The 23,982-nt window shown below is 53.4% G+C and overlaps 11 protein-coding genes across 11 annotated transcripts; 5 read left to right on the top strand and 6 right to left on the bottom strand.

The window, feature by feature from the left end:
* Positions 1–1,186: 1,186 nt before the first annotated feature.
* C8Q71DRAFT_752958 (uncharacterized protein) lies at positions 1,187–2,971 on the bottom strand. Its single transcript, XM_047923415.1, has 7 exons — positions 2,563–2,971; positions 2,267–2,510; positions 2,194–2,211; positions 1,906–2,135; positions 1,727–1,852; positions 1,482–1,676; positions 1,187–1,426 (listed from the first exon to the last, which is right to left on the bottom strand). The coding sequence occupies exons 1-6, from the start codon at positions 2,791–2,793 to the stop codon at positions 1,491–1,493; spliced, it is 1,035 nt and encodes a 344-aa protein (XP_047780720.1). The 5' UTR covers positions 2,794–2,971; the 3' UTR covers positions 1,187–1,426; positions 1,482–1,490.
* Positions 2,972–3,038: 67 nt separating this feature from the next.
* C8Q71DRAFT_752954 (uncharacterized protein) lies at positions 3,039–3,934 on the top strand. Its single transcript, XM_047923414.1, has 4 exons — positions 3,039–3,177; positions 3,225–3,268; positions 3,336–3,464; positions 3,521–3,934. Exons 1-4 carry the CDS (start codon positions 3,048–3,050, stop codon positions 3,881–3,883), a joined length of 666 nt encoding a protein of 221 aa, XP_047780719.1. The 5' UTR covers positions 3,039–3,047; the 3' UTR covers positions 3,884–3,934.
* Positions 3,935–4,645: 711 nt separating this feature from the next.
* C8Q71DRAFT_752950 (uncharacterized protein) lies at positions 4,646–5,628 on the top strand. The gene is made up of 4 exons (XM_047923413.1): positions 4,646–4,746; positions 4,796–4,839; positions 4,901–5,026; positions 5,088–5,628. Exons 1-4 carry the CDS (start codon positions 4,680–4,682, stop codon positions 5,478–5,480), a joined length of 630 nt encoding a protein of 209 aa, XP_047780718.1. The 5' UTR covers positions 4,646–4,679; the 3' UTR covers positions 5,481–5,628.
* A 701-nt stretch (positions 5,629–6,329) lies between these two features.
* Positions 6,330–7,533, bottom strand: C8Q71DRAFT_906543 (uncharacterized protein; the record flags this gene model as incomplete). Its single annotated transcript, XM_047928927.1, has 5 exons — positions 6,330–6,415; positions 7,227–7,251; positions 7,311–7,376; positions 7,431–7,448; positions 7,498–7,533. 5 exons carry the CDS (start codon positions 7,531–7,533, stop codon positions 6,330–6,332), a joined length of 231 nt encoding a protein of 76 aa, XP_047780717.1.
* A 504-nt stretch (positions 7,534–8,037) lies between these two features.
* C8Q71DRAFT_722881 (uncharacterized protein) lies at positions 8,038–8,677 on the bottom strand (the record flags this gene model as incomplete). The annotated part of the gene is made up of 4 exons (XM_047921551.1): positions 8,038–8,137; positions 8,195–8,452; positions 8,505–8,567; positions 8,613–8,677. 4 exons carry the CDS (start codon positions 8,675–8,677, stop codon positions 8,038–8,040), a joined length of 486 nt encoding a protein of 161 aa, XP_047780716.1.
* A 3,196-nt stretch (positions 8,678–11,873) lies between these two features.
* Positions 11,874–13,620, bottom strand: C8Q71DRAFT_752943 (uncharacterized protein). Its single transcript, XM_047923412.1, has 11 exons — positions 13,559–13,620; positions 13,460–13,504; positions 13,385–13,408; positions 13,279–13,329; positions 13,170–13,223; positions 13,044–13,118; positions 12,969–12,986; positions 12,850–12,912; positions 12,769–12,795; positions 12,383–12,691; positions 11,874–12,333 (listed from the first exon to the last, which is right to left on the bottom strand). Exons 1-11 carry the CDS (start codon positions 13,562–13,564, stop codon positions 11,935–11,937), a joined length of 1,071 nt encoding a protein of 356 aa, XP_047780715.1. The 5' UTR covers positions 13,565–13,620; the 3' UTR covers positions 11,874–11,934.
* A 683-nt stretch (positions 13,621–14,303) lies between these two features.
* C8Q71DRAFT_752936 (cytoplasmic protein) lies at positions 14,304–16,497 on the bottom strand. Its single transcript, XM_047923411.1, has 11 exons — positions 16,328–16,497; positions 16,222–16,272; positions 16,129–16,165; positions 15,952–16,075; positions 15,632–15,901; positions 15,493–15,570; positions 15,165–15,262; positions 14,935–15,118; positions 14,788–14,879; positions 14,612–14,736; positions 14,304–14,558 (listed from the first exon to the last, which is right to left on the bottom strand). The coding sequence occupies exons 1-11, from the start codon at positions 16,407–16,409 to the stop codon at positions 14,518–14,520; spliced, it is 1,182 nt and encodes a 393-aa protein (XP_047780714.1). The 5' UTR covers positions 16,410–16,497; the 3' UTR covers positions 14,304–14,517.
* Positions 16,498–16,721: 224 nt separating this feature from the next.
* C8Q71DRAFT_856718 (uncharacterized protein) lies at positions 16,722–17,439 on the top strand (the record flags this gene model as incomplete). Its single annotated transcript, XM_047927335.1, has 4 exons — positions 16,722–16,804; positions 16,857–16,922; positions 16,970–17,163; positions 17,216–17,439. The coding sequence occupies 4 exons, from the start codon at positions 16,722–16,724 to the stop codon at positions 17,437–17,439; spliced, it is 567 nt and encodes a 188-aa protein (XP_047780713.1).
* Positions 17,440–17,900: 461 nt separating this feature from the next.
* C8Q71DRAFT_856717 (uncharacterized protein) lies at positions 17,901–20,898 on the top strand (the record flags this gene model as incomplete). Its single annotated transcript, XM_047927334.1, has 9 exons — positions 17,901–18,032; positions 18,087–18,281; positions 18,341–18,370; positions 18,418–18,543; positions 18,596–18,661; positions 18,715–18,805; positions 18,862–19,765; positions 19,829–20,033; positions 20,086–20,898. The coding sequence occupies 9 exons, from the start codon at positions 17,901–17,903 to the stop codon at positions 20,896–20,898; spliced, it is 2,562 nt and encodes an 853-aa protein (XP_047780712.1).
* Positions 20,899–21,178: 280 nt separating this feature from the next.
* C8Q71DRAFT_833175 (galactose-binding domain-like protein) lies at positions 21,179–22,227 on the bottom strand (the record flags this gene model as incomplete). The annotated part of the gene is made up of 6 exons (XM_047926394.1): positions 21,903–22,227; positions 21,813–21,841; positions 21,665–21,758; positions 21,506–21,609; positions 21,334–21,445; positions 21,179–21,274 (listed from the first exon to the last, which is right to left on the bottom strand). The coding sequence occupies exons 1-6, from the start codon at positions 22,098–22,100 to the stop codon at positions 21,179–21,181; spliced, it is 633 nt and encodes a 210-aa protein (XP_047780711.1). The 5' UTR covers positions 22,101–22,227.
* Positions 22,228–22,675: 448 nt separating this feature from the next.
* C8Q71DRAFT_705364 (uncharacterized protein) lies at positions 22,676–23,685 on the top strand (the record flags this gene model as incomplete). The annotated part of the gene is made up of 5 exons (XM_047920442.1): positions 22,676–22,808; positions 22,885–23,042; positions 23,105–23,240; positions 23,293–23,418; positions 23,477–23,685. The coding sequence occupies 5 exons, from the start codon at positions 22,676–22,678 to the stop codon at positions 23,683–23,685; spliced, it is 762 nt and encodes a 253-aa protein (XP_047780710.1).
* Positions 23,686–23,982: the final 297 nt, after the last annotated feature.

Raw genomic sequence — 23,982 nt, 5'->3', positions numbered from 1 at the left:
AGTGGTCGACACGTATTATTCCGGGTGCGAGGGTATGGCTTCTAGTGATGGAAATGATCTGGGCCCCCTTGAGGGGATTTAAACCGGTGATCCCTCTCCTAGGCATTCATCGCGTGCTCTGACGAAACAGCAAGCGTAGGGAGCTTCTACTCCCCCTTGGGTCGCTTCGGCCGCCCTCGGGCTACTGTCTAGTCACCACGTCGTGTTTGCGTTCTAGTCAAAACAATTTTCTTTTGCACTGCGCGTTTATAAAAACGATCTTACAGGAACTACGTTCACAGCCTCTCATGCTGTGTATGGAAGAAGAGACTGTGTGTCTCAGGCTCTACCTAACCTAACCTAACGTACGTTCTACAGTTAATCCTGTATAAATAGGATATTGACTGTCTCTTTATAGCCTAACCTAATCTAAGCTAAGGCTAATCTAAGCTAACCAAAGCTAATCCTAATCTAACCGAACCTAACCGGACCCTAACTGGGACGGTCACGTGATGAGGAATCACGTGTCAGGGCCGGACCGGTCCGCTTAATCAGCGGGCCCTCGGTCCGGCCGGTAATCAGAGATAAGGAGCGGCACATGCCACACGAGCGTTAGCGAGATAAGATAAGAGCGTCAATCTAGAATCCAGACCCGGCCTAGACTTCAGGTCATTGGGACTCAGTAAGCGGCCCGGATTCTCGGCTGACCGATGGCATCGGTCTTTAGTCATCCTATGTGTAAGATGTATTTGCTCAGCATGCGGCCCGGCCCGCGCTGAGTCGTGCAGTATAATCGTGATTAGTCACCAGAGTGTAAGGCCTGATGAGCTCTATAAAAGAGCGAAATGGGTCGGAGGATGGAGTCCCCATCCCCCCATTGCCTAGGTCGCTCGCAGCTCGCTAACGCTCGCGTGCTCGCTCCCCCTAACCTAACCTAACCTAACCTAACCCCGTCTACCGCTAAAACTGGGCCGACGCTTGACGGCCTCGCGATAGTACTTCCCCGTGTCTTCATAAGTCCATGGGCCAACCATGCTGGGCGGTGGGCGGCTCGTCCGACGTGGCAGATGTTGAGGTTGAGTGCAGGTACAAGGGCTGCAACGAGGAATGCGAGAGAGTGATATCGAAGCGAGGCCGCGTAGGCAAGAAACGGTCAAGAGCGAGGTAGAATCTGACCGACGGGATGCTAGCCAGGTCAAGCGCACACGCCACACCGGCCGTCCGAATTAGACGCTGAGCGCGTCGCACAGATGGCTGGCCACGTCATATGACCGTGTTCCGCGGGCCGTGTTCCGAAGCCACTGTGGGCGCACCTGGTGGATGGTAAGGATGATGCGCACTCGAGACATGGTAAACGTTGAGACCGGAGGTGTGGATGCACGCGCATGGCATCAGGCAGCGGCGCCATGTCAATGTAATAGTCCGGGTATTTGCAAGAAACAGATTGCTAATTCGTCGCATTAAACGGAGTGCTACCACGATACTACAGTAGTGTCACGCACAAACGCCCTTCAAGACCGGGTATGCTTCACCTCCCTCTCCTCCTCAGACAACGTGTCTGCTGTGCGCTTCGCGCTGCCGGACGCGCCAGCAGACGACGACGGACCTGCACTGGAACCTTGAGAGACCGATGCCTTGGATAGCGCGCGGGGCGGGTTGAAGAAGGCTGGGTCCGCGCGCGGATCAACCAGCTCGGTCTATCTGTCCCGTGAGTCTGTTGTGCCAGAGATATCCTGTGCGCACGAACCTGATAGGCGCACTTGATCTTGCGCACACGGCACGACACGCACTTGGGTAATTCGGTATCGTTTGGAACACGGCATTCGAGGATGCAAGCCTTGACGCATTGTAGGCACATGTATGGCCCGCGAATCTGGTCACCTAGCGCATCAACAGCAAATGCAGAGCACAACCCTGTAAACTCACCACTGTGTCGTTCTCAGCCGGAGGCAGGTTCTCTGGCCTCTTGTACGACCTGACCTTGATCCAGGCCTTCATCTGCAACGGCGCACCGCACCGCCACTCCTGGTTCAGGTATGCCTCCAACGCCTCCGCCGCCTCGCGTCGCTGTTCGTCCGTGACATCTTGCATCCTCAACTTGTACTGCGTCACCCCAGGGACATCCTCCGCCTCGCGATACTGCACAGGTGTGTCCGCTGTACATGCGCGCCAATCGTCATACTCACACAACCGACCAAAGAGGAACAAACGTACCATACAGACGGTCATTGGCTGACCAGCGGGACACAGTGAGCGCACACACACACGAACACGGTGATGCACTCACCGATCCACATATCCAGCAGAGCGTTGGCCGCCTGCTCCATGTCGACGTCGGTCGACGTGTCCGACTTGAAGTTCAGCGGCTCGCAGTGGCGCCATTTCATGAAGTAGCGGCGCATGCTCAAGCCCGGCGGCCACGCTCCCTCCTGCGGCGGGTCCCAGCAGGCCCAGTCCAGGACGAGCCGCACAAGGTGAGGCAGCGCGACGTCTTTCGATAGATTCTTGAGCGAGTTCAAGAGGTCGTCCGTCTGACGCACGTTTGACTCAGATCATCCGAGACACTGTGAGCACGCGACGCACCATGATGTACTTCATCAACAGGACCTCCGTCGTCTCCCAGTCAAAAGGCCCATTGTACACACCACGCAGGTTGCGGTTGAACTGCTCAAGCAGCTCAGCCGTCCACTCGTGCGTGGGCGGCACCTGGTCCGTGAACTCTAAATGTTTGCGCGTGCCGATGAAATCCACGCGTTTCTTCACCGCGGCCCGAAAGTACTTCTGCGTATGCTTCTCCGTCCATGTGCCGACCATGGTAGGTGTTGCGTGTAGAGATGCGATGGGCCCGCGGGCGTGGACAAGCGCGTGATGCGGTGTTGCCAAGATTGATGAACGCGGCGAGAGCAGGCAAAGATGCCGAAAGAAGCGACAACGGAACGATGAAGCGCGAAGTGGACCAACAAGCGCCTACCGCTGTACGCGTCAACAGATCATATGATCGCGTCCCCAGGGGCCGCCCAAGTGTCGCGCTCGCGTGCGTGTCTCACATGACCGTGTGTGGGCTACGCATGTTTGCCTTGCGCTCCAAGATGATACCGGGCGTCATCGTCGGTTTCAACTGTACCAACTTCACCATGTATGCATCACCGTTCATATATGGGTGGGGCAGTGCCGAATCAGGACTGCAACGCAACCGAGGTAAGACATTCCCCAAACGTCCGCGCCTCGCACTCATCCAAGCTCAGAAGGAGATACAAAACAGGCACCGGAACCGGTGTCGATTTCCAGCGTGCGAACTCGTCCTCTCTACATAACTGTTTCCGCCGCTGTGCCTACTGACATATGTTTGGTGGCAGTACATTACGGCTCACGAGAAATGCTCAGTTTGCACATGTCTTCAGCATGCTCGCTGTGATGTGCTTCCGGGCTCTATGAGCTGCTCCCAATGCGTTGACTTGGGCGTCCAGATACTGTGTACCGTGACCGTGGTGAGCATCGCATTTCTCAATGAACATAGCACCGACCAGGTGTGCTTGGGCAGCAACCATCGAGGGCACGCATGTGGCAGCGCGTCAAGAGTGAACCAGCCTACTACCTCAGCCACCACTTCATGGCCAATCTGCAATTGGTTTTACACGCATGGGAAGCCCAGCGCGCGCGCCATGCGCACGCTTATGAACACTTTCACCACACAGTATACCCGCGTCTTTCCAATCCGCTCTCGCCGCTCTACGAGAGCGATAAGACGGAGTATCTTGAGATTTACTATAGTTGGAGAGCGGTCAAAACAATGACGCTCATGCTATACGCATACGATGGAAGTTACAGGCGCTTGTTACAACGGCTCAGAGAGCAGCGCGCACGTCAGGAGGCACGTTCGAGACTTCGCGTATGGTCTTACTAATAGAGTACATACTTCTTCTTGTGGAATCCAAATCAAGATCATGTGCGTCTATGTATGGATATGCGTGGCGCCCCGCGCACGTTCCCGCATCTGATCTATCAGATATGCTGCAGTGGCCGGCGGCACTTGTACTCATTGTTTGACTCCGATGACTGCGATAAACCTGCCGCAACACACCGGTAACTTGATGTCAGCTATGATATTGACCGGTTGCATTGACACGCCACATGCGCAGCAGAGAGTCGCATGCGACGGGAAGTGACGGTCGTGGTGCGTGGTGATGTCCCATGACAGACGCGTCCAAACTCACGGTTAGCATAGCGTCGTGCGAGCGAACGATGTATACAATGTCAGGCGTCAAACGCAACCTACTGCGCGGTGCGCGCACATGAGGTGATCTGCGCACGTTGCACTGATCATGCCGGTGATGATCCCTGCTCGTTCATGGTGAGCTTGCGCGTCCATGCATTCATGGATCTGCCATATCAATCAATGTTCCTCAGGCTCGGAACAACAATCCAAGGATGCGCACCGCATAGTACATACTACTGCGCATATTGCCACTTGTATAAATAGGCGCATTGGCGCAGGACTCTGCGCATGCGCAATACAACGTCGCGACATCAATGCGGATACCGGGGTGCAACCACTGATATTACCGTGTGAATGCAATACTGCTCACTGTGGCCGAACGGAGGTTCGTAATGCAGGAAGCGCCCGCCGCCACACAACTCACATGACGCAAAACATAGCACTCGGTATGTCAGGTGCCGTCTTCTCTTCTCAAGTCGCTGCCATGTCCAGCTCCAACACTCCCCAAAGTGTGTCTGCCGGTGGTAGTGGAACGACGTGCGAAGCCAGCGGTGAGTACCGAGCATTTATATTCCAAGTAGCGGACTGACCATTCTCAAGCCGGTGAATACTTAGCGTGCCCGCGCCGTGAACAGCCAAAATCAGTACGGACCCCTGCTAGTTGTAGGTACTCAGTGGCGTCCAGGGCTGACTCGCTACCTACAGATGCATGGCGCCGACCGGTGTGCAATGTGCATCTTCCACCGCAGTGCCAATTGCGACGTACGTCCAAACTCGGAGACATGCGAGCAGTGCTTGACACGCGGATTGGGAATAATGTGCACGGTAGCGGTGAGCGTCCATCATGTCGGTATCTGGGTAACCCTCAGACTAACTGTGCCTGCACCGGCAGTCATCGTGGCCGCACAGGATGAGTGCCGCGTTTGACAATAACCCGCACGAGTACATGTCGGCCGAGTTCATGGCCAAATTCATCAAATTCGCGGCTCCGTACGCGGGTAGGGTACTAGAGCTCATGGGCAAGCGCATGGCGTATACCTGTGAGGCTGACACTCAACTCGTGATACGCGTGGATCAAGTTTGGGACCCTAAGGCTCTGGAGCGTTACTTGGATGAGCGGCGCGCCCGCTTCGACGCGATCGTATGTGAGCAGAACCTCATGGATACGTTATGGCCAGTGATGGACCAGTACATGGGCTTGTACAAAAGGGAGGCAGAAGCGATCGCCCTTGCGGACATGTTAGAGATTGAATTGAACGCGGACTGGAATCGTTTCATGTCCTAGGCATCTTAGTATCTGTATCTCTGTCTAATTTTGAGCGGATCTGTCGTTTGTACATGGGACATCGGGGTGTGATCGGCAATTCCCAGATTAGCGATAGCCTTGTGTGTGTCTATGTACGGACATCTGTAGCGCTCAGAACCGATCACTTCATCACACACAATCGATCAGATTGATCTGACAGCTTGTTATCGTGTCTCAGATGCTGCGGCTGCAATGTGCATGCACACTGAGACCATGTGCGTGCATTATGTTCTCAAGCATTGGGAAGTGAGGTGATGCTGCGCGCTCGCGTGAATCCCAATAATGTATGTGCGCATACTACGAAACACAGTACTCCTCCAAGGGGATCTTGCGCGGGAGGGTGGGATCCCCTGTTACATGGTGCGCGCAGTACCGGAGACAATAGGTTACTTTGAGGAACCTAAGGCATGGTTCGCGATGCTGACATGTGCTTGAGGGGATCTCGCGCACACGCGCGAGATCCCCTGGGAGACTGTGTGTACTACGTTTGAGTACACGGACGCGTCGTGCGCGCGTACCCTTTCCAGGGGATCTCGCGCAGGTGCGCAGGATCCCCTGGGAGCCCATGTGCGTACGCTGTGTGGGTACATGGGGGTATCATACATGCATACCCTTTCTAGGGGATCTTGCGCGGGTGCGCAGTATCCCCTGGGAGACTGTATGTGTACAATGTTTGAGTACATGGATGTGTCGTGCGCGCGTACCCTTTCTAGGGGATCTCGCGCGGGTGCGCAGGATCCCCTAACACATGGTGCGTGGTGCGTGCATGGCACATGGGACTGGCATATGTCCCAGGGGATGTCGCGCCAGTGCACAGACCCCTGACATTCAGTACTGGATGTTGGTCTTGACGCAGTCCACATAACTGGTGTTGAGAGGTGCGCAGGGGATCTCGCGCGCCCGCGCGAGATCCCCTGAGACATGTAGGTGCGGCCCGAAGTCAGCACTTGCCTTATATGGTAATGGCCCAAAAAGGAATTACCATATAAGGCAAGCTGAGGGCACGCTGACCCCCCCTGGACTTAGGTGAAGGGGGTATAATTCACATGGTTATGCTCATCCCTAACCTCCAACACACTCCCCTATATGTACCTCACCCAACCTCCCTGTACTCTTTAATCCTCACGACGAGTAGATTCAACCAACTTCATACTGTCTCCTGTATTCATCTAACCTCAGCACATCACTACTTTCCTCCTCACCATTGTCCCTTTTCATACTCACCACATCTACACTTACATTCAACTATATCTTCACATGGCACTCCTACATCACACCACTCAACTCAGCACTGCGACATCTTATTGTATGGAAAATGTGACAGCACAGCTCCATCACACACTCTCATAGCCAACTACCACAGCCACTTCACTTCTTTAATCCTTGCGACGCCTGGATTCAACACCGCACAAATCCACCCACCAGCCCATCTTGCATCTCCATATCATCCAGTCTGTCCCTTATGCCCATACACTGTCTGTCACACTTCAAGTACACCTTTCCCAATTCAATTCCCACCCCACTTCACAGTCACTACTGGCACTTGGCTACTACTCTACCCTCTTCAATCCACCCAATGGTGGAAGTGAGCTTCATCTACAGGGGTCCTCCCCTCAGTCTCAGGACACTCCTCAGGAGAATGCCCAGGGTTGCTCTTCTCACACCCATAGCACACCCAAGACCAGCAATTATACCTGGTGTGGCCTCTGAAGGCACAGTGCTCACACACAGGCCCAGTGGCTGGATAGTTCTGAATTCACACAGCTATTAGCCCACCAATCATCCACACTTAACTCAAGCATCACTCACACTTTCATCCCTTGGGATGTCCTGCTCAGCTTCATCCTCCTGCTTTGTAATGTCCTCTTCAGCTGCCTGCACCCCAGTCAGTCACTGCTGTGCTGACTAAGCATGATCAGCTAAGCATACCTTCCCATCCTGGGTCATCTACATGGGTCAGGTTAGAACTATCACAGCTGTGTATCAGAGCACTCACTGTTTCTTCCTTCTGAGTGTCTTTCAAGTCTGACATGATGGTGGTCTTGAGTAAGGAGAGACACCTGAGGCTGTACCTGTATATATATGTGCTCTCTTTGTTGTTGTTTGTTTGTATTGTATTATATTTGTTGTCACTGTGGCATCCATTGAAATCAATTATTTCCTAGTGATTGTGTGGCCTTGCAGGATTTTAGTCACATTTCCATGATTCATTTGCTTTTGCAAACACAAGCGAACTCTGTGTTAGCCCTGTTGCAATTGAACAACAGTTCAAGCCAAGCGACTGAACCTGGTTGAATCCTCTCGACGAACAGATTCAAGACCATCACAACTCAAGCATGTGGCAGGCCTGTCCATAGGCTAAGACAAGTGACATATACCTTGTGCTGGTTTTTAATCCTCTCGTCGAGCAGATTAAAAGTCTGGTGCAACATGCCCATCAAGCCAACATGGCTTAACACACACATGCCTGCAGAGACACTTGCAGACATGTAGCCTTACTTGAACACAATAAATGATTTTCAAGGCTTGACATGGTCTACAAGAAATCCAGGCCTGGAATGAACTCCTCATCACTGCAGACTGTCTGTATGCTGTCACACAATGGCTTCACTCTAGTTGGCTTGGACTTTTGAGTGCTGACAGATGTCATTCAGAGCTTAGTATAAGAGACAATTGACAGACCAGGTACTCACAAGGACTGATTTGGAGGAGACTCCTCATTCCTTGATGGCAGTGCCCAGACCCCAGGCAACCTGAAGCACCTCCTCTTGTGATGAATGTGGAGAGGGACAGCTGAGAGCATGAAACCACATTCAATGGGTGGGTGCTCTTTTGATCTCTGCTCTTCTAGCTCAATGTCTGTCTTCTCCTTCCTGCTGGGAAATTTGCTCTTGGGGAGAGGCTTCTCATCACGCCAATGGTGATCCACCTTCACCTTTTTAGGGCCAAGACTGTATCAAATCAGATAATGGACGAGGTCATGCTGGAAAGAGGAACACTTACTGATGCTCCTCATCCCTGTAAGGATCAATCTCAGACTTGCGTTTTGGAGCCTTGAACTCAAAGCTATGCAAAGTCAGGCAACAATGGCAACACAAATGATAAACTCACAGCAATGGGTCATCTGTGTATGGATCAAATGCCTCGCTCTCTACAACATCATCATAGTAGGACATTGCTCCTGTGTGCTTCAGTGAGGATTAGCAATTATCTTTGTGACTGAGACTTACTTACTGGTGGTGGTGCAAAGGGGGAGAGGGGGGTGGGGGTGCTGGGCCAGCATGCCCAAAGCTATATAGTGTCCTCAGCCATGGGCACATGACTGGAAGTTGAAATCATGTGATCCAGAGCCACTGATCTTCAGCTCATCTCGAGGATGAGCCTGATTTCCTCTTGTATATGATAGATCAACAGCCCTGGGTGGGGCACACATGACTTGCCAGTGATCACACCAGACATTGAATCTGCTCGACGAGAGGATTAACACAAGAGCACAGGCTGTGTGTCAGTCTGTGTTTGGGATGATATGCTATGATTTTGGAGGTCAAATCTGTTTGTTGACAGGATTCACTTGGGCACTTAGATGGTGAGGTTAGGGAATTTGTTGAACTTTGGTGTATGTTAGACTCTCAAATGGTGGCAACCCTCACAACCTGTTGTATCAGTAGCTAGGTGGTCATGGTGTTTAATCTGCTCGTCGAGAGGATTCAAAGGTGTGCGTGCTTTGAGATGTCACTCAGGCTGTCATACCCTTAGAATGTGCACAGCTGCAGCTGTTCCTCTCACAGCTCCTGCTCTGGCACTTAGTGTGTGGTCCTTATATATGATAGACTAAAGTCTGAGGGCCAATCCATGTGCTATCACACTTGACATTGAATCTATGCGACGAGAGGATTCACACTGGGATGCAAATATTGTTGCAGCCACCTCAGCCTGTTGGACATGTGTGTGGAGCATTTCATGGTGGTGAATGTGTTCATTGAGACAATTCACTGGGATCAAGCTACTGTCATGATTGAGTTAGCCTTGCTTCTGAGATTGTTTGCCAGATGATGAATCCTTGCGACGAGAGGATTAACAATGCAGTGGGATCAATGGCTCATCTCAGCATATGGGACATGTGTGCAATCATTGCATTGGGTGCTCATGGCAGTGAATCTGTGCGTTGAGTGGATTCACTTGTGCAGATTCTGTAACTTTGCTTCATGTTAGCAGAACTGCTGACTGAAGAGATTGTGCAATGTCTCTCAGCCTGTGAAGTGTGCACAGCTGCATGGCCTCAGATGCCTTTTTGGGACTGCAGCTGCTGCAGCATGTCTGCGCTTACCCTTTTGGGAGTTGCAGGTCTCCGCAGCTGTCTGCGCTTACCCTTTTGGGAACTGCAGGTCTCCGCAGGTGTCTGCGCCTACCCTTTTGGGGTCTGCAGGTGCCTGCGCTTACCCTTTTGGGTGCTGCAGGTCTCCGCAGCTGCTGCTGCTGCTGTAGTCTGCCCCCTTTCTACGGGGAGTATATAACTAGGGAACACTGGGATGAGGACTACATCCAGGACTCCGAGGAGCTCATCAAGAGCACGGTAAGTAATCTCTCCTACAATCGGTCATATAACTGACAAAGTTTCTGTCAGATGAGGAAGTACAAGGCGAAGTACTTCCCGGATGATGTTGAAGCCCCCGCTCCTCCTGTCCAACCTCGGCGACAACAACACCCCAGCATGCAGCGGGTGTACGATGAGGTTCAAGGGCTTCGCGTATACAACACCGGTCGTCATGTGGGTGCAGCAGCGGCACCAGGGCAGCGAGAAGTCAACTCCGTGGACCGCGAGTACGCAGAGTGGGTGGCCAAGGGCAGAGAGCCCGAGCACGAAGACGTGCTCCTCTACTGGTCGGTAAGTATCAAGTTGATGCTTCTGTTTTATCACTAGTAGCTAACTATTAGACAGAACCCGCACATCAAGAAGCAGTGGCCCATTCTGTGGCGCATCGCCATGAACTACCTCCCGATCCAGGCGACGTTGGTGCCGTGCGAACGCCTCTTCTCCTCAAGTGCCGACACGGACACCCCGAAGCGCAACCGCATCGGCCCCCAGCTCATGGAGGCCCTGCAAGTCTTGAAGTACCTCATCAAGAGGAACCGGCTGTCCTTCACGAGGCACCTCCAGAGCCTGAGCAACCTGGTCAATGATCTGCTGGCTGAGGAGGAGGTTTTGAGTGTCCACGCTGATCTCGCTGTTGATGATATATTCTCGATCATTTAACAGTGTTGTTGATCTCGTAGCTTCGCGTCTGGCTTTGTTGTCTTCTGTATCACGTATCCCATATCACGTACTGTGTCTCCTGTCATGCCTACCATGTCTCTGTACAACTATATTGAATGTATATTGAATGCCACGTCTGAAATGCAATACATCACCTCTGTGACTGCAACGTTGGGCCTTAACTGTGAGATACTTACATTAACAATTTAGTGATCACAGTGGTAACATTTTTGTAACGATGTTGCTGATCACGGTAACAGCGACTTTATATTGATGTTACTGTACAAAAGATTGGTTGAGCTGCTGCTTCAGGCCCGCAGAGCTGGTTCACGCTGAGTCAGAAAAGCCAATTGACACCCAGAACTGAGCCAAAATGTCACGCCTTGAGCTGGCCTGAGCCGAGCCTTGAGCTGATTCATCAATCGGTTCAGCTCAAGGCGGCTCACGAGCCACGGCATCACTACAGGCAGTGTATGGGTATATGACATAGTGACTGGATGATAATGAGATACAAGATGAGCTGATTTGTGAATTTGTGTGGTATTGAATCCATTTGTTGAACAGATGTACAAAGGGAAGTGGCTGTTACAAGTGGCTATGAGAGTATGCAATGGGGCAATGCTATCAGCATACCATAAGATGTCATGGTGCTCTATGATAATGAGTTGTATGGTGTGTGTGGGTGTACTCAATGAGAGGATTATGATCATGAGTACAGGGAGGTACACATAGGAGTGTGTGTTGGAGGAAGAGGTTGAGCATAACAATATGAATATGGGTGGAAGTGTGGGTATATTGGGAGTACATGTAAGGGGTAAGATGAAGTGGAGAGGAAGGAGATGAGGATAAGAATATGGATGCATGTTGTGTGATAAAGATAAGGGGGAGTATAGGAATAGGCTATGAGAGTAATAATAGGTATCAGGATATAAATCAGGTCAGTGATGAGGAAGAGACATGGGATGAGATCAAAATCAGGGTGAGTGTTGGGCAGCAAGAAAAATAAGTGTGCATGTAGCATAGAGATAGCAACAGGGATAGGAGGAAAGATAAGGTAGAGCAGGTAAGGTGCGATGTACAAGTACAGATAAGAGATAATATACCCATGAGTGTATGGATAGAAATTGGTGAGAACAAATGTAGGAAGGACCTAGCCCATCTGAGACTCTTCATCATCTGTCATATAGGCATCTGGCTCATTTTCAGCCAAGAGGAAGTAGAGCTGGTGCTTGAACTGATGTTGGTTGAGAGCATCTGGTCAAACTGAAGTGAGATGAAGAGTGATGGCTGCAAATGAGCAACCTTACCCAAGTCAAACAGTTGCACAGCCCAAGTAGTCTTCTCCTGGATCTCCTGCCTAATCTCCTCCCTCCTGGCCTCCAGGTCTCTGTAAGTTTGGGAGGCTTTGGGCAGTGTGGACAAGGCTTTGTCTGCCTCAAGCAAGTCCTTCACTAGAGGCTGTACCAGCTTCATGGAAGCTGCAAGCCTATGTTGCCCATTGAGCATATGGGCCTTTTGGCCCTTGGAGGCCTCACTCCAGAAAACCTTGGGTAGGTCTGTGTCATCAACAGCATTGAGCTGAACAACAGTGAGTACACTGTAGAGACACACACAAGCTGAATCATACCTGAGGGTTGACAATCCAGTTGCTTTGGACTCCAACATAGATTGAATGCTCCAACATGAAGCCTTTGTACTTAAGCTTCATATGGTTGTGGATCCTGTTCAGGTGACTGGTTGACAGAGGCCTCCTGTTAACAGCATTGGCCTGCAAAGCAGGCCCATCCAAGGCAAGGTCCAGGGTGTAGCCCAGACCATCTTCACTGGGGCTGACATGAACAAGGTAGCACCCAATCCTGCACCCCTTGAGACCCTTGTAGGCCTCCTGGAGGGAGGTGAAGTTGGAGGCCTGATCAGCCTGTTCAGGCCTTCCAGCCTATAATGAATTGTGAGTTTGAATCCTCTCATTGAACAGATTCAAGACTGTGGAATATAATGGGGGAGATATCTCACCAGCAATTTCTTGGCTCTGGCAGAGACCTACACAGGTTGTGTGAGTTTCATATCACCATCCCTGACACATGAGAGGCAAACCTTGGTACCCCCAGCCTTGCTGCTACCCTTCCTCCCAGGAGCAGCAGCAGTAGCAGAATTCTTCTATGTAGAGTCTCAGGACTTGGACACCACAAACTCATACTGCAATTGATAGTCACCTTGTTGGCCAGTGGAATCTAGACCACACAGATAGTCAGCAAAGTGGTCATTCTGGCCAACAACTGATGGCATACCTCATCATCATCATCATCATCATCTTCCTCCTCTTCCTCTTCTTCATCTTCATCTACATCCAGATAACCTGACTCCTGAAAATGCATGTGAGCTCAGCTGATAGAACAGGGCTCAAATGAACATACATCCAGATCCATTGGATGCTCCTTGTCCTGGTGGGCCTGGCCCTCCTCATGGACCTACAGGGAGTGTGAATCCTGGCGCTGAGAGGATTCAAGGACATTATGTGCTCACCATGGCAGCTGAAGGCTGCTGGTCCTGAGGGGTCAGCTCCTTGGGGCTAGGCTTTTCAGACACAAGTCAGCATAACATTCCATCCTTGTGCAAGAGCTACACTCACAGAGTTGGGCCTCTCCTGAGGAGCCTGACAAGGGATTGTGAATCCTCTCGACGAGCAGATTAACAACAGACTCACCTGAGCACCAGAGGCGCTGACAGCCATGGAGATTGAGTTGTTGCTCTGGAAATGGTGTAAGTGTGGTCACATGCCTGCCATAAAAGGAAGCGGACTCACAGACATGCTTAGTAAGCTGAGGGGCTTGGGATTGTCCAAAAGAGGAAGGTAGTGGTTGCAGTTCAAGAGTGGTTCAGCCACAATGCAGCAGAAGCTGGCTATTTAAGCTCAGGGCACCTGAGTTTGAAGCTGGTCTGAACCTGATTTTGAGTCACATGAACAAACCACTGTATTAGGAAACATCCCTATTTTCAGGAAATTGTCTCATTTTGATAGATTAGGTAATCAGCCTTGTACCACCTCCACTGGATGTCCATTTCCAATGCTTGCATTGAGCTTCATACATGCTATTCTGGGAACATGTCCTAGCCTTTGTCACAGCATGTGTAAAATACACATGTAGGATCTATCCTGCCATTAGCTCTGAAAGATATCATCTACACACATTGTCTGAAAGCCATGCTTACTGACAAGATTCATATCATGTAAGGAATGCTGTCTAATTTACTAAGTGACTTGAGTGTATGGGACATGTATATCAGACTCTTGGGCACTCATGGTCCATTGACAGGATTGAATCTGCTCACTGAACAGGTTGTGGCATGCAAGTGTCAGATCCTCACAAGGCAGGCATAATAGGCATAGTTGCAGCTGCAGCACTGTCCTGCAGCTTCCCATTTGGCTTCTGCAGGTCTCTGCAGCTTGTGGCTCTTGCTCTTGCACTCAGTCTTTTGTCCCCCTATGCATGATAGAGTGAGGGCCCATCCATGTGCAGAAAGTGGCATATCACACTTGACCATAGCACTTGGATCAAAGTAAGCCTTTGAAGTGGCACACAAGGTGGATTTTGGTAAAGACAGATCCTTAACACAGGCCTACTGTTTCAACAATGCAAGGTTACAAAGGTCATGCAATGTAGTCATAATTCACCCCAGGCTGTCTCATTACTCTTACATTGTACCCTATGAAGAACTTCGTAGATATCACTTCATGGTTATGTCAACAGTGAAGTGTGAGGATTATGCTCCAGCCTTCCAGTAAGCAATGTCACCATCCACCACTGTGAATAGCTCAGTGAAAATCCAGCAGTGAAGAATAGTGCGTCTCGCTCACTTTCGTAAGGTTTACCCTGCTGCCGTAGCTTGCCAGCAGCCTTCACAGCAGACTCACTACCGAGCTCCTTGAGGTCATCAAAGCTCATGATTTCTCCACATACAAACTTATTCTCGAAATCGGAGCTGATCATGATGTGAGTGCACAGGCAACAGCCAAATGTGATTGTAGCGTACTGGATGACACCTGCAGCTTGTGGTGCTTTGGTCCCGCGTCGGATCGTCCAGGCTCGTACTTCGTCCGGGCCACAGGTGAAGTAGCGAATCAACTTTGCACGAGAGGCGATCAGCATGCGAATAACCACCCGTCGACTGGACACGTACATCCAAACAGGCATAACCCGCTGTGGTAATCTTCGGGAGGGCACTCACGGCACCAATCTTCTTCTCTTCTTCCACCCGCTCTTCGTCGGACATGTTGACGAGTCGCTCTTCCAGTGCGACGGAAAAAGGGATGAGAGGATCGCCGGCATTGTTTTCGTCGATCCAACCCTTGATCTTCGGCAGCCTGTGTCGCGTGAGTATGGTACTGAGACGCGACCAACGAAACACACCATTTGTTCTTCTTGCGCACATAGTCCCTCTCGCTGAGATTGACGAGGTACGTGACGGGCTTGGCAGTGAGAAGCTGCAAGCCATTTACTACATCGATCTGCGAAGACATCCAGTTAATACTGAGTTCATTCAAAGCGGAAGAAGCTGAGATCAGACATAAATTATTCTCATGGGCATAATGGGGCGTTACTCCCGCCTCGACGAGCTGGGTTATCGAGCTTACTGCTCTTTATCATCACTTGAGCAGTTCATGCGCATACACGTCACGCGCCTCGCGTGACGCTATGGGAACATGGTGCCACGCCTGCACGGACGGCATACACTCACCTCCTTGTTTGTCCAATCTGCTTTGCGAACGTCCTTCTGATCGACGGTCAGGACCTTGTAGACTTTTTCAACTGTGGCCTTCACAACGGTAGATGCATGAGCATGACGTTTGCACAAAAACTCGTGTCAGTTCACGTACGATTTCCTCTTTCCTTGCCTTGTCTGCGAGGCTAGAATTTCCGAGAGAGCGACCAGTCTTTTTCAAGCCATCGAGGTGCTTCTCGGTCCATTCGATATCCTTGAGGCGCAGCTCTGTTTGGATGATCTCCATGTCGCGGAGGGGGTCGACGTCGCCCTCGACGTGGATGATGTCGGCATCGTCGAACGCACGGACGACTTGGAAGATGCCGTCGACTGAGCGAACGTGCGACAGGAAGGCGTTGCCAAGGCCTGCGCCAGTAGAGGCGCCCTAGGGACGACGTTTGCGGGTGCAGACCGTGGAAGCATAGGACGACTCACGGCGGTCAGACCCGCGATGTCGAGACACGTCAAGTGAGCGGGGACGCGAGAGGCAGGCTTGTACAGCTCGCAGAGCCAGTCGAATCGGGTGTCTGGGACGGGAACACGCGCCTCTTCTGGATTTCTAGAGCGACGAGGATTGAGCGACGAGGCGGAGAGGGCGAAGGCAAAACGCACATGGTCGCGTAAGGATAGTTGCGCGCGAGGCCGAGGTCTGGGAGAACGCGCGGTGAGACGCGACGGGTAGATTGGGAGGCTACGTGTGCTGACCGGTCTTAGTCAAGACATTGAAGAAGGATGATTTGCCGACGTTGGGCAGCCCTGGCGGACGACGCGCGATGAGAGGGTTATTATTCGACGGGATGTGGGAACAGACCTACGATGCCGATCCTCAGGTTGTTGCTGGGGCGGCCGAGGAGGGCCTTCTTCTCTGGCGCGGCGGCCTTTTTGGGGGGCATTCTTTTCTTGGGAGCGAGGACGCGGGGGGAGGAGGAGAAGAGGCGGGGGAGGGAGGAGGAGAAGAGGCGGGGGAGGGAGGAGGAGAAGGAGGCGGGGGCGAAGGCAAGGCGGACGCCGAATCGATGGGCCATCCTCCAATTTTCCTGGAAAAGAAGTTAGACGCCCGCCTTCCTTTGCAGGTAGCCTGGCGCCAGATCACGTGACCGTCCCCGAGGCGCAGTCGAGTGCTCGAGTTCGCCGCGGAGTGTCTCCTCACCGCCGTCCTCACCGCCGTCCTCACCGTCGTCCCCAGTCCGCACGACGCACTCGCCATGAGATCAGCCCTCCTCACGGCTGCCTTTGCGACCGTCTTTGCCCTCGCCGCGCATGGCCAGACCATCACCACCACAAACGCGTGAGTTCCCCGTCCGTATCTCTCCTCCATCGTCCCAACCCCGTCTCTGCAGGCTCGGCCTCACAGTCGTCGAAGCCGTCACCCTCAACCCACTGGGCATCCCGACAACCGAGGTCCTGTACGTAGCCATCTGTGCAGCCCGATCCTTGTTCTGACCGCCCTCAGCTCGACTTTGACCGGTGACACTGACCCGGCCACTGACACGGCCACTGACACGGCGACCACCACGTCTCATACAGCGACGGCGCGCACGACTGCTTCCACGACGACAACCCAGAACCCCGGCGCTGTCGAGGACTCGCCAACTGAAGCTGGCGCCTCCCAGACCGTCTATTACTATTCGACCACCAACGCCGCAGGTCAGTCCACGTACCGTCTGTTCACAGGATCGCCGTCTTGACACCGTCTTAGGCGCCACAATCGTGCAAGAAGCGACCTTCACGCCTACTTTTGCGCCCACCACAACGCTTACCCCGACTGCGACTGGCACAATATTGCAGTACAGTGAGTGGCACACATCCGCCGGCACTGCTGCCGCCAGTTCCGCAGCACCGCTCCTGGACATATCTTGGTTGTTCGGGCCCTTCGTAACCATTGTTGCGATGTTGGGTGGTGGCGTTTTGGTTATGGCATGAAAAGGATCATGGACGTTCACGTCCGAGGCTCGGTTTACGGACGCGCGGACTTGTACTCTAGTACCGTGTGCGGCTCTCATGTTCTCCCTCTCATTACGTCTGGACGATAGCACATTTATACAGGCATTTGTCGACCATATCGCATGCTACCGTAGTCAGACAACGACCTAATTATAACGCACACTGCACCACGCCCACTGCGACAATGTCGGGGCGCTAGTAACATGGCGTGGGACATGTCTGGGACATGTATAACACATTGTATACGAGTGTGGCCGCGGTCGTATCATCCGAGCTTGTCGCCTTCAACTCGTAGTCTGTAGATGCTCGTGGCTCGTGCTCTGTCTGTCCAGCCTGATCTTGCCGCCACCAAGACCGAGGCCACCGACCCGACACGTTCGGAGACCGTGCACTGTTCAGCACTTCTGAGAGGCATTTGCTAGCCCTATTGTCCGCGCTTCATGGCAGAGATTATCGCTGTCGCGTATGTTGTAGACGCATCGCTGACACTCGCCACGGAGTGGAGGCAAATCGTGGTGGAGTACATCCCTGCTCTCCTGCATCGCCTGGGAGAGCTGCACACCAGCCCGCATGTAAGCGTATCTGCCCTCCTTCGCCTCGTATCCTCTCACCCTGTGTTGTACTAGTTCCGGTTCGCGGTTGTGGCCTACGGACCTGCCGAGACGAGGCCAACGCCTCTGCTCGGAAAGCTTTTCTTCGGAAATCCGCAAGCGATCCTCAAGGAGCTGCGCGAGGAACCCATGAAGATGGGTCTGGGGCTCACTGGTTCAGGGGACTCGACTGGTATGGCTGCCCTCGAAGGTCTCGCTGCTGCAATTGAGGTACGCCGACCGCCTCCGCTTAGCTCCGCTTGCGGGTGCCCTTCTGACGATGTTGTCAGTTGTTCGACATGCTGAAGGAATCTTTGGAGGTACGCGGCCCGTCCTTCATTCGAAGCGTTGACTCATGACATACCAGGTCATGACCTCGCACATCATACATGTGGCGGCTGCACCTCCCGACGGGTCCGAGCATCCTGTCTGGAATATCGCCCCCAACCTCGATGAAGTGTCTTGGGCGACTCTGCCTGTAGAGCTACAAAAGGTAGAACGGAAGTTCGGATTGAACCCTTCGCTGACCGCTACGCGCGTTACAGAGGAATATAAACTACAGCAACATTTTGCTGAGGCAGCTGCCTCGTTTCCAGGAACTACATGCTTCGGTGAGGCCGAGTCACCGCTCACTCTCTCGAATTGTACGCCTATCTCACGACAGGCAGCAGCAGGCTCGACGCAACAACCTTGGTTCACGGTCCGACCCCAACACATCTTGCACCTGAGCGGCTTCCCTACCGCTCAGCAGAAGGGTGAGATCTGTTTGCGATGGCTAGTCGTCTCGATGTCTCACATCACTCTTTAGCAGGTACGAAGCGCTCCGTGGATCTCACTCACTCGGTGGGTCGCACCGCAGAACCCAAGCGACCCAAGATGGAAGCTCGTCCATCGTCGCCCCCGCCATCCCTCGACAGTAGTCCTCCCGGGCCGTCGTCACAGCCGCCCCAGACCGCCGTCGCCGCTTCGCAGCCCCCTCCACAAAATCAGCCGGTATCTCAGCCGCCTCGTCCGTTGCGTCAAAACGTGGCGTTGCCGGACGCCCAGTACGTCTTTCAACTCAATCAGGCCCACACAAAGAAGAAACAGGAGCTGGCGGAGCATAAACAGATGGGTCGTGCGAAGGAGGCAGCGGAAACGGAGAAGGAGCTACAGAAGCTACAGATGGCCCTTCGGCAGAACCAACTCCGCTTACTGAAAGCCCGCCAGCTGCTAGCGCAGTCGAGTCAAGCCGCATCTTCAGCGAACAACAACACCTCACGCCCCGGCTCGACCGCCGACGCAGCGCCGACCGGTACAGGTGCTCTAGCAGAATCTTCGTCTATGCCACCAATGAACAATACTGCGCCGTCGTCGTCGAATGTACACCCGCAAAGCGATCCAATGCCCGACCTTGCTGGAGCCCACACTAAGGAGGCTACCTACATGGCCCCCACTCAGACCGAGCCTGTAGCACTCGCGCAGACTACTTCCTCCTCGACGGCACAGATACCCCCGCAGCCGCCAGGACCTGATCTACCGAATCTCCCGTCCTTGGCTTCCGGCCCACTAAACGAGCCACCGTCGCCCGCCATGGTCAAGAGTCAGGTCCCGCAGCCATCCCAAGGTGCTCCCTCTATTTATGTCCCCGTGTGGGACGGGCCTGTCACCTGGGTCGATTCTACGACTGGCCGGCCGATGCAGGCTCACATGGTCGTTAAGTCACTAGATGCCTTGTAAGTGGTTCGTGCGCATAGACCTTGTACTGTCTCATGAACAACGGGGGCTGTGTCCTACAGGCGTGCGCTCCAGTGGCCGCAAAGTTTAACATTGGAGCCGACAACTGAGTTCAGGCTGCAGATCACCAAATTGCAGGAGTGGTTGAAGACGCGCTCACCCGAATTCATACCAACGATGCTGATGCCCCATAGTGGCGCGAGCGACGCGAAGCAGAATGAAGAGCGTTGCAACGCCATTTGGCGGTCCATCGCATCATCGCACAGAGTACGTCTAGTCACAATGTCTGTGTTGGTGTTTTTAATCAGAGGACGAGTAGTACGCGGTGGTCGGCTTTCCAAATCCCTCTGGTATGCCTTCGTTGAAGCAATTGCTGCTGTTCCCTTCTCGGCCTGGACACTTTGCTGGCGCATACTTCACCGGCCCAAGCGGCATTCCCGAGCTCCCGCCTCTGCTTGTGGGAGGCTTCCGCGTCTCCGCGGTCCCCCTGCACATGTCCGAGTTGTTGCTGGGCTTGAGCCCGAAGGACGCAGCCGAACTGGAGACCGCGGGCCCGCGCGAGAAGCAGGTGAAGCTTGCAGAGCATCTGCGCATTTACAGTCAGCGATTGCAAGAACAACAGCGGTTACGCATGCTGCAGGTACAGCAAAACCGGCAAGCCGCTGCACCTCCCCAACCTCAGACGCAACCCCAAACGCAAGATGCGATGCAGGGGAACACGACGATTGCCACGATGGGGCCTCCTATAGTGACCTCGCAGCCGTCACAGCAGCAACAGCCTCCTTCCCAGCAGCGCCAGCCCATCCCGCCGAACAATTTGAACACTCTCATCCCGATGAATCCGTTCGTGAACGACGTAAGACCATCTCTAGATCAGATGCTATCGCTCGGCGGAGGCAACCCTCAACCACAGGCGCAGATGCCTAACAGGGTGCCGAACGCATCTCCCAATGCCATGGGCATGCATCAGCGCGTACCGAGTGGAGGGGCAGGCAACGTGAACATGGGCGGGATGAGCGGCGTCAACCTCAGTCATGAGATGATGCAGTCGTTCATGCAACGACGTCAGGACGGATCGGGAGGCGGAGGCGGGGCGATGAGCGGCGGTATGGGTGCAGGATTTGGATTGTGAGAAGGGTGTTACGCGGTTTGCGCGATCTGCAAGGTGTTGTCTGTTCTGTACCAATTGTTGTATCTCACGGCGGGTACTACCGCACTTGTATCACTAGAGTACTCATGACATGACGGCTACTATGTACGACCCAAGTCGCGTGTTCCACCGTGTCATTCGATGACCGAGTCCATGCAAACGAAGTAGTGATACATTCAGACTACACGGACGTCATTTCAGTTATGGTACAATGTTGATTACTACTGTTCGATTCGCGCTTTTACCGAACAAGACCTCGAAGCTATCCTTGCATGTTGGGTAACGCCTCGGTGATCTTCGGATGGTCTGCTATGTTCGGTCGCGACTCATAGACAGTGATAATCGGCTGGCCTTTGCGCTATAACACCAAGATCCCTCAGGGCGTACGAAACCTATCGAAGTCTGTATCGGACGCACCTCGCCGCTGAACGTTCCGAGGAAGCCAACGTAATAGATCCGTGTCGTATCGGCGCCTTGAGATTCCGGGAAGAACAACGTGACGGAGGTGACGCTGGAGAATTTGGCTGGCCTTGTACACCGCAGACGTTGTGAATCAACGCATGTGCGATTATTCTGAACGTGGACGTACATGACGTGATATTCGCCAATGTCCCTGCCCTGTGCAACGTCAAATTCCTGTACCGATTTCATGTCGGTGATGTTGGAGAAGTCGACGTGTTCGAGGTTGTTGAACTTGTTGGACACGGTGTCGGCATCGGCTTGGTTCACTCGGGTACGACGAACTTACAATTGACATCTTTGCGGGGGTCTGATCTCCTGGACCCGATTTGACGAGGATTGCACGCAGTTTCACTGCTCCAGTGAATGGAACGCGGATGATGCTGAGAGGGTTGAGAGTTGCTAATAAGTCGCGAGTACGATACAGGGCGGCTCACATTTGATCATCGGCATCGGACTCGATGTACTTGAGGACGAGCGGTCTACGCCGCTGACATCTCAAAATCACCAGTGACACGAAGACGTACCTTTTCCTCATCGAGTCGCTGGTCCCAAGGCTTGATGACCTCTGGGCCGTTTGCCGGAGCCTGCGCATTGAGCACGATGACATTGTCGCGGTCAATGTGGGAGTAGAGGTTGTCCCGGGGCCCTGTGCCTTCCGGAATATCGTGGTGATGGTCATGGTGCTCGTCGTTACAGTTTCCGTGGTCGTGGGTGTGTGGCATGGCGAGTGGGCGTGGTGGTTGTAGTCTCAGACTGTCAGTGGCTCAGGCGATGTATGGAGCAGCCACCGGCGCAAACAAAGATCAACAACGCGCTGTCTGCAAAATGGGACGCTGCGTCTGCCTCCCGTCCTCGACCGCCACCTCGCAGACTGTCGCAGACTGCCCATCGCTGGTGAGTACGTGGTCTCGACTGTGGCCGTGGATGATGCATACTCTTGTAATTTGCGTTCGATTGTCCATCCCACACCAAAGGGGCCACTCGCCGGTGTGCCCTGGGATGGACGCCGTGAGACAACTTTTACTCTTCCTGACCATCTCTCTGTCTGTCTGTATCTCAGACGCTTTGCTGACGGATTGTCTTTGCAGGGACTCGCATCTAGGTTTTGTAACAGTAGTTGTGTCTAGTGTATCTATCTGTACCGGTGAATTCGAGACCGTTCCCGTCCCTTCCCTTAGCTAAGCGTGCCAATCTAGTGAGCGCTGAACTTCACTCGACCCCCGCGTTCATCACCTCCCTGAGACAAAGTACGGCTCTACTCACCACCGAGGCACATCGGCTCACAGGCAACTCAGCCATGGCGGAAGCGTCCAGTGCACCAGTGGCCCAGGCGCCGTTGAACACCGCGACCCCCAGCACGAGCACCGAGGATGGCAGCGGACAGCCGCCCTTTCGCTACTTCCGACCTCCCCAAGGAGGGATAGAACGCAGTATGTAGGTCTGTCCATCCGATCGCGCTCACGCCGCTGATCAATGGCTCTTCGCCGCACCCTCCTCCCTCTCCAGAGGATCTCCCCGACTCGTATTTCCAGCCCAGCACCACAGACTTGAAGCGGGCGCAGGCATCGTTGTCGGCGCGGACGCTGGCATTGAACAACGCTCCGCTCAAGACACAGGCAATGCGGGAGGCTGAGGAGAAGACGAAACGTGCGAGATGGCCTACCGTATGTCCATTCGATCTTTCGCTTGATTTCTTGTGACGCAACGAACGCGGTTGCATGCGCAGACCACCATCCGAATCAAGTTCAGCGATCGCAGTCAGCTAGAGAAGACATTCCCCTCGACGGACAAGATCAAGTCTGTGTACGCCTTTGTCCGCAACTCGCTGCGAGAGGACGTGAAGCCCATCAAGTTTGTGCTCTGTATGTCGCATCCTTGAACATCTCTAGTAACTCTACGCTGACGGACTTGCAGACCAAACGCCGCCGAAACGCGAGTTCAAAGTGTCCGACCCGAACGTGCGCGAGCTCACCCTGGCTGGACTACAACTGGCACCCTCTTCTGTCCTCCTCCTCAGCTTCTTTGACGAGAGCCTCAACCGTACGGGTTCCTTATGCTCTCGCTGCAGAGGTTACTCACACAAGAACTGAATGTGCAGAAACTGATGTCCCTGCGCCGCTCGATCCCTCCATCCTCGCTGCGGCCGAGGACCTTCCCAAGCCACCGAATTTCGACTTAGAGGAGAAAAGTACAGGTGAGGGGTCCGCGGCTCCGGCAGGGCGGACACTGTCAGGCCAGCCAGCGCCGGAAGCACCGCCGGCGGAGAAAAAGGTGCCCAAATGGTTCAAGATGGGAACGAGTACGTGATTCGTCACCTTGGCACGTCGGCGGTGTGGAACTCATGAACGGCGATCGGTTGCAGAGAAGTAGAAGAAGCGACGATGGTGGCTGGATGATCACGAATGTTCGATTGGACGACGGGGACGTGCGTATATATGTTGTACGATATACGAGATATCAGAATGCTAGGCAGTATTACGGCAAGCTTAGGTCATCAGTCGAGAGTCGATATGTGCAAGAGGGCGCTCCAGCAGCAGTGGCCCTGAGTGAGCGTGACAAATTTCAGTGCGTTGTAAGAGAAAGTACCAACGAAGACTCCAAGGC

This window comes from Rhodofomes roseus, assembly GCF_022264815.1.
Source record: "Rhodofomes roseus strain CIRM-BRFM 1785 chromosome Unknown C8Q71scaffold_7, whole genome shotgun sequence".
Lineage (NCBI taxonomy): Eukaryota > Fungi > Basidiomycota > Agaricomycetes > Polyporales > Fomitopsidaceae > Rhodofomes > Rhodofomes roseus.
The sequence above is the reverse complement of the archived record's forward strand: the minus strand, read 5'-3'. Positions and strand labels throughout refer to the sequence as shown.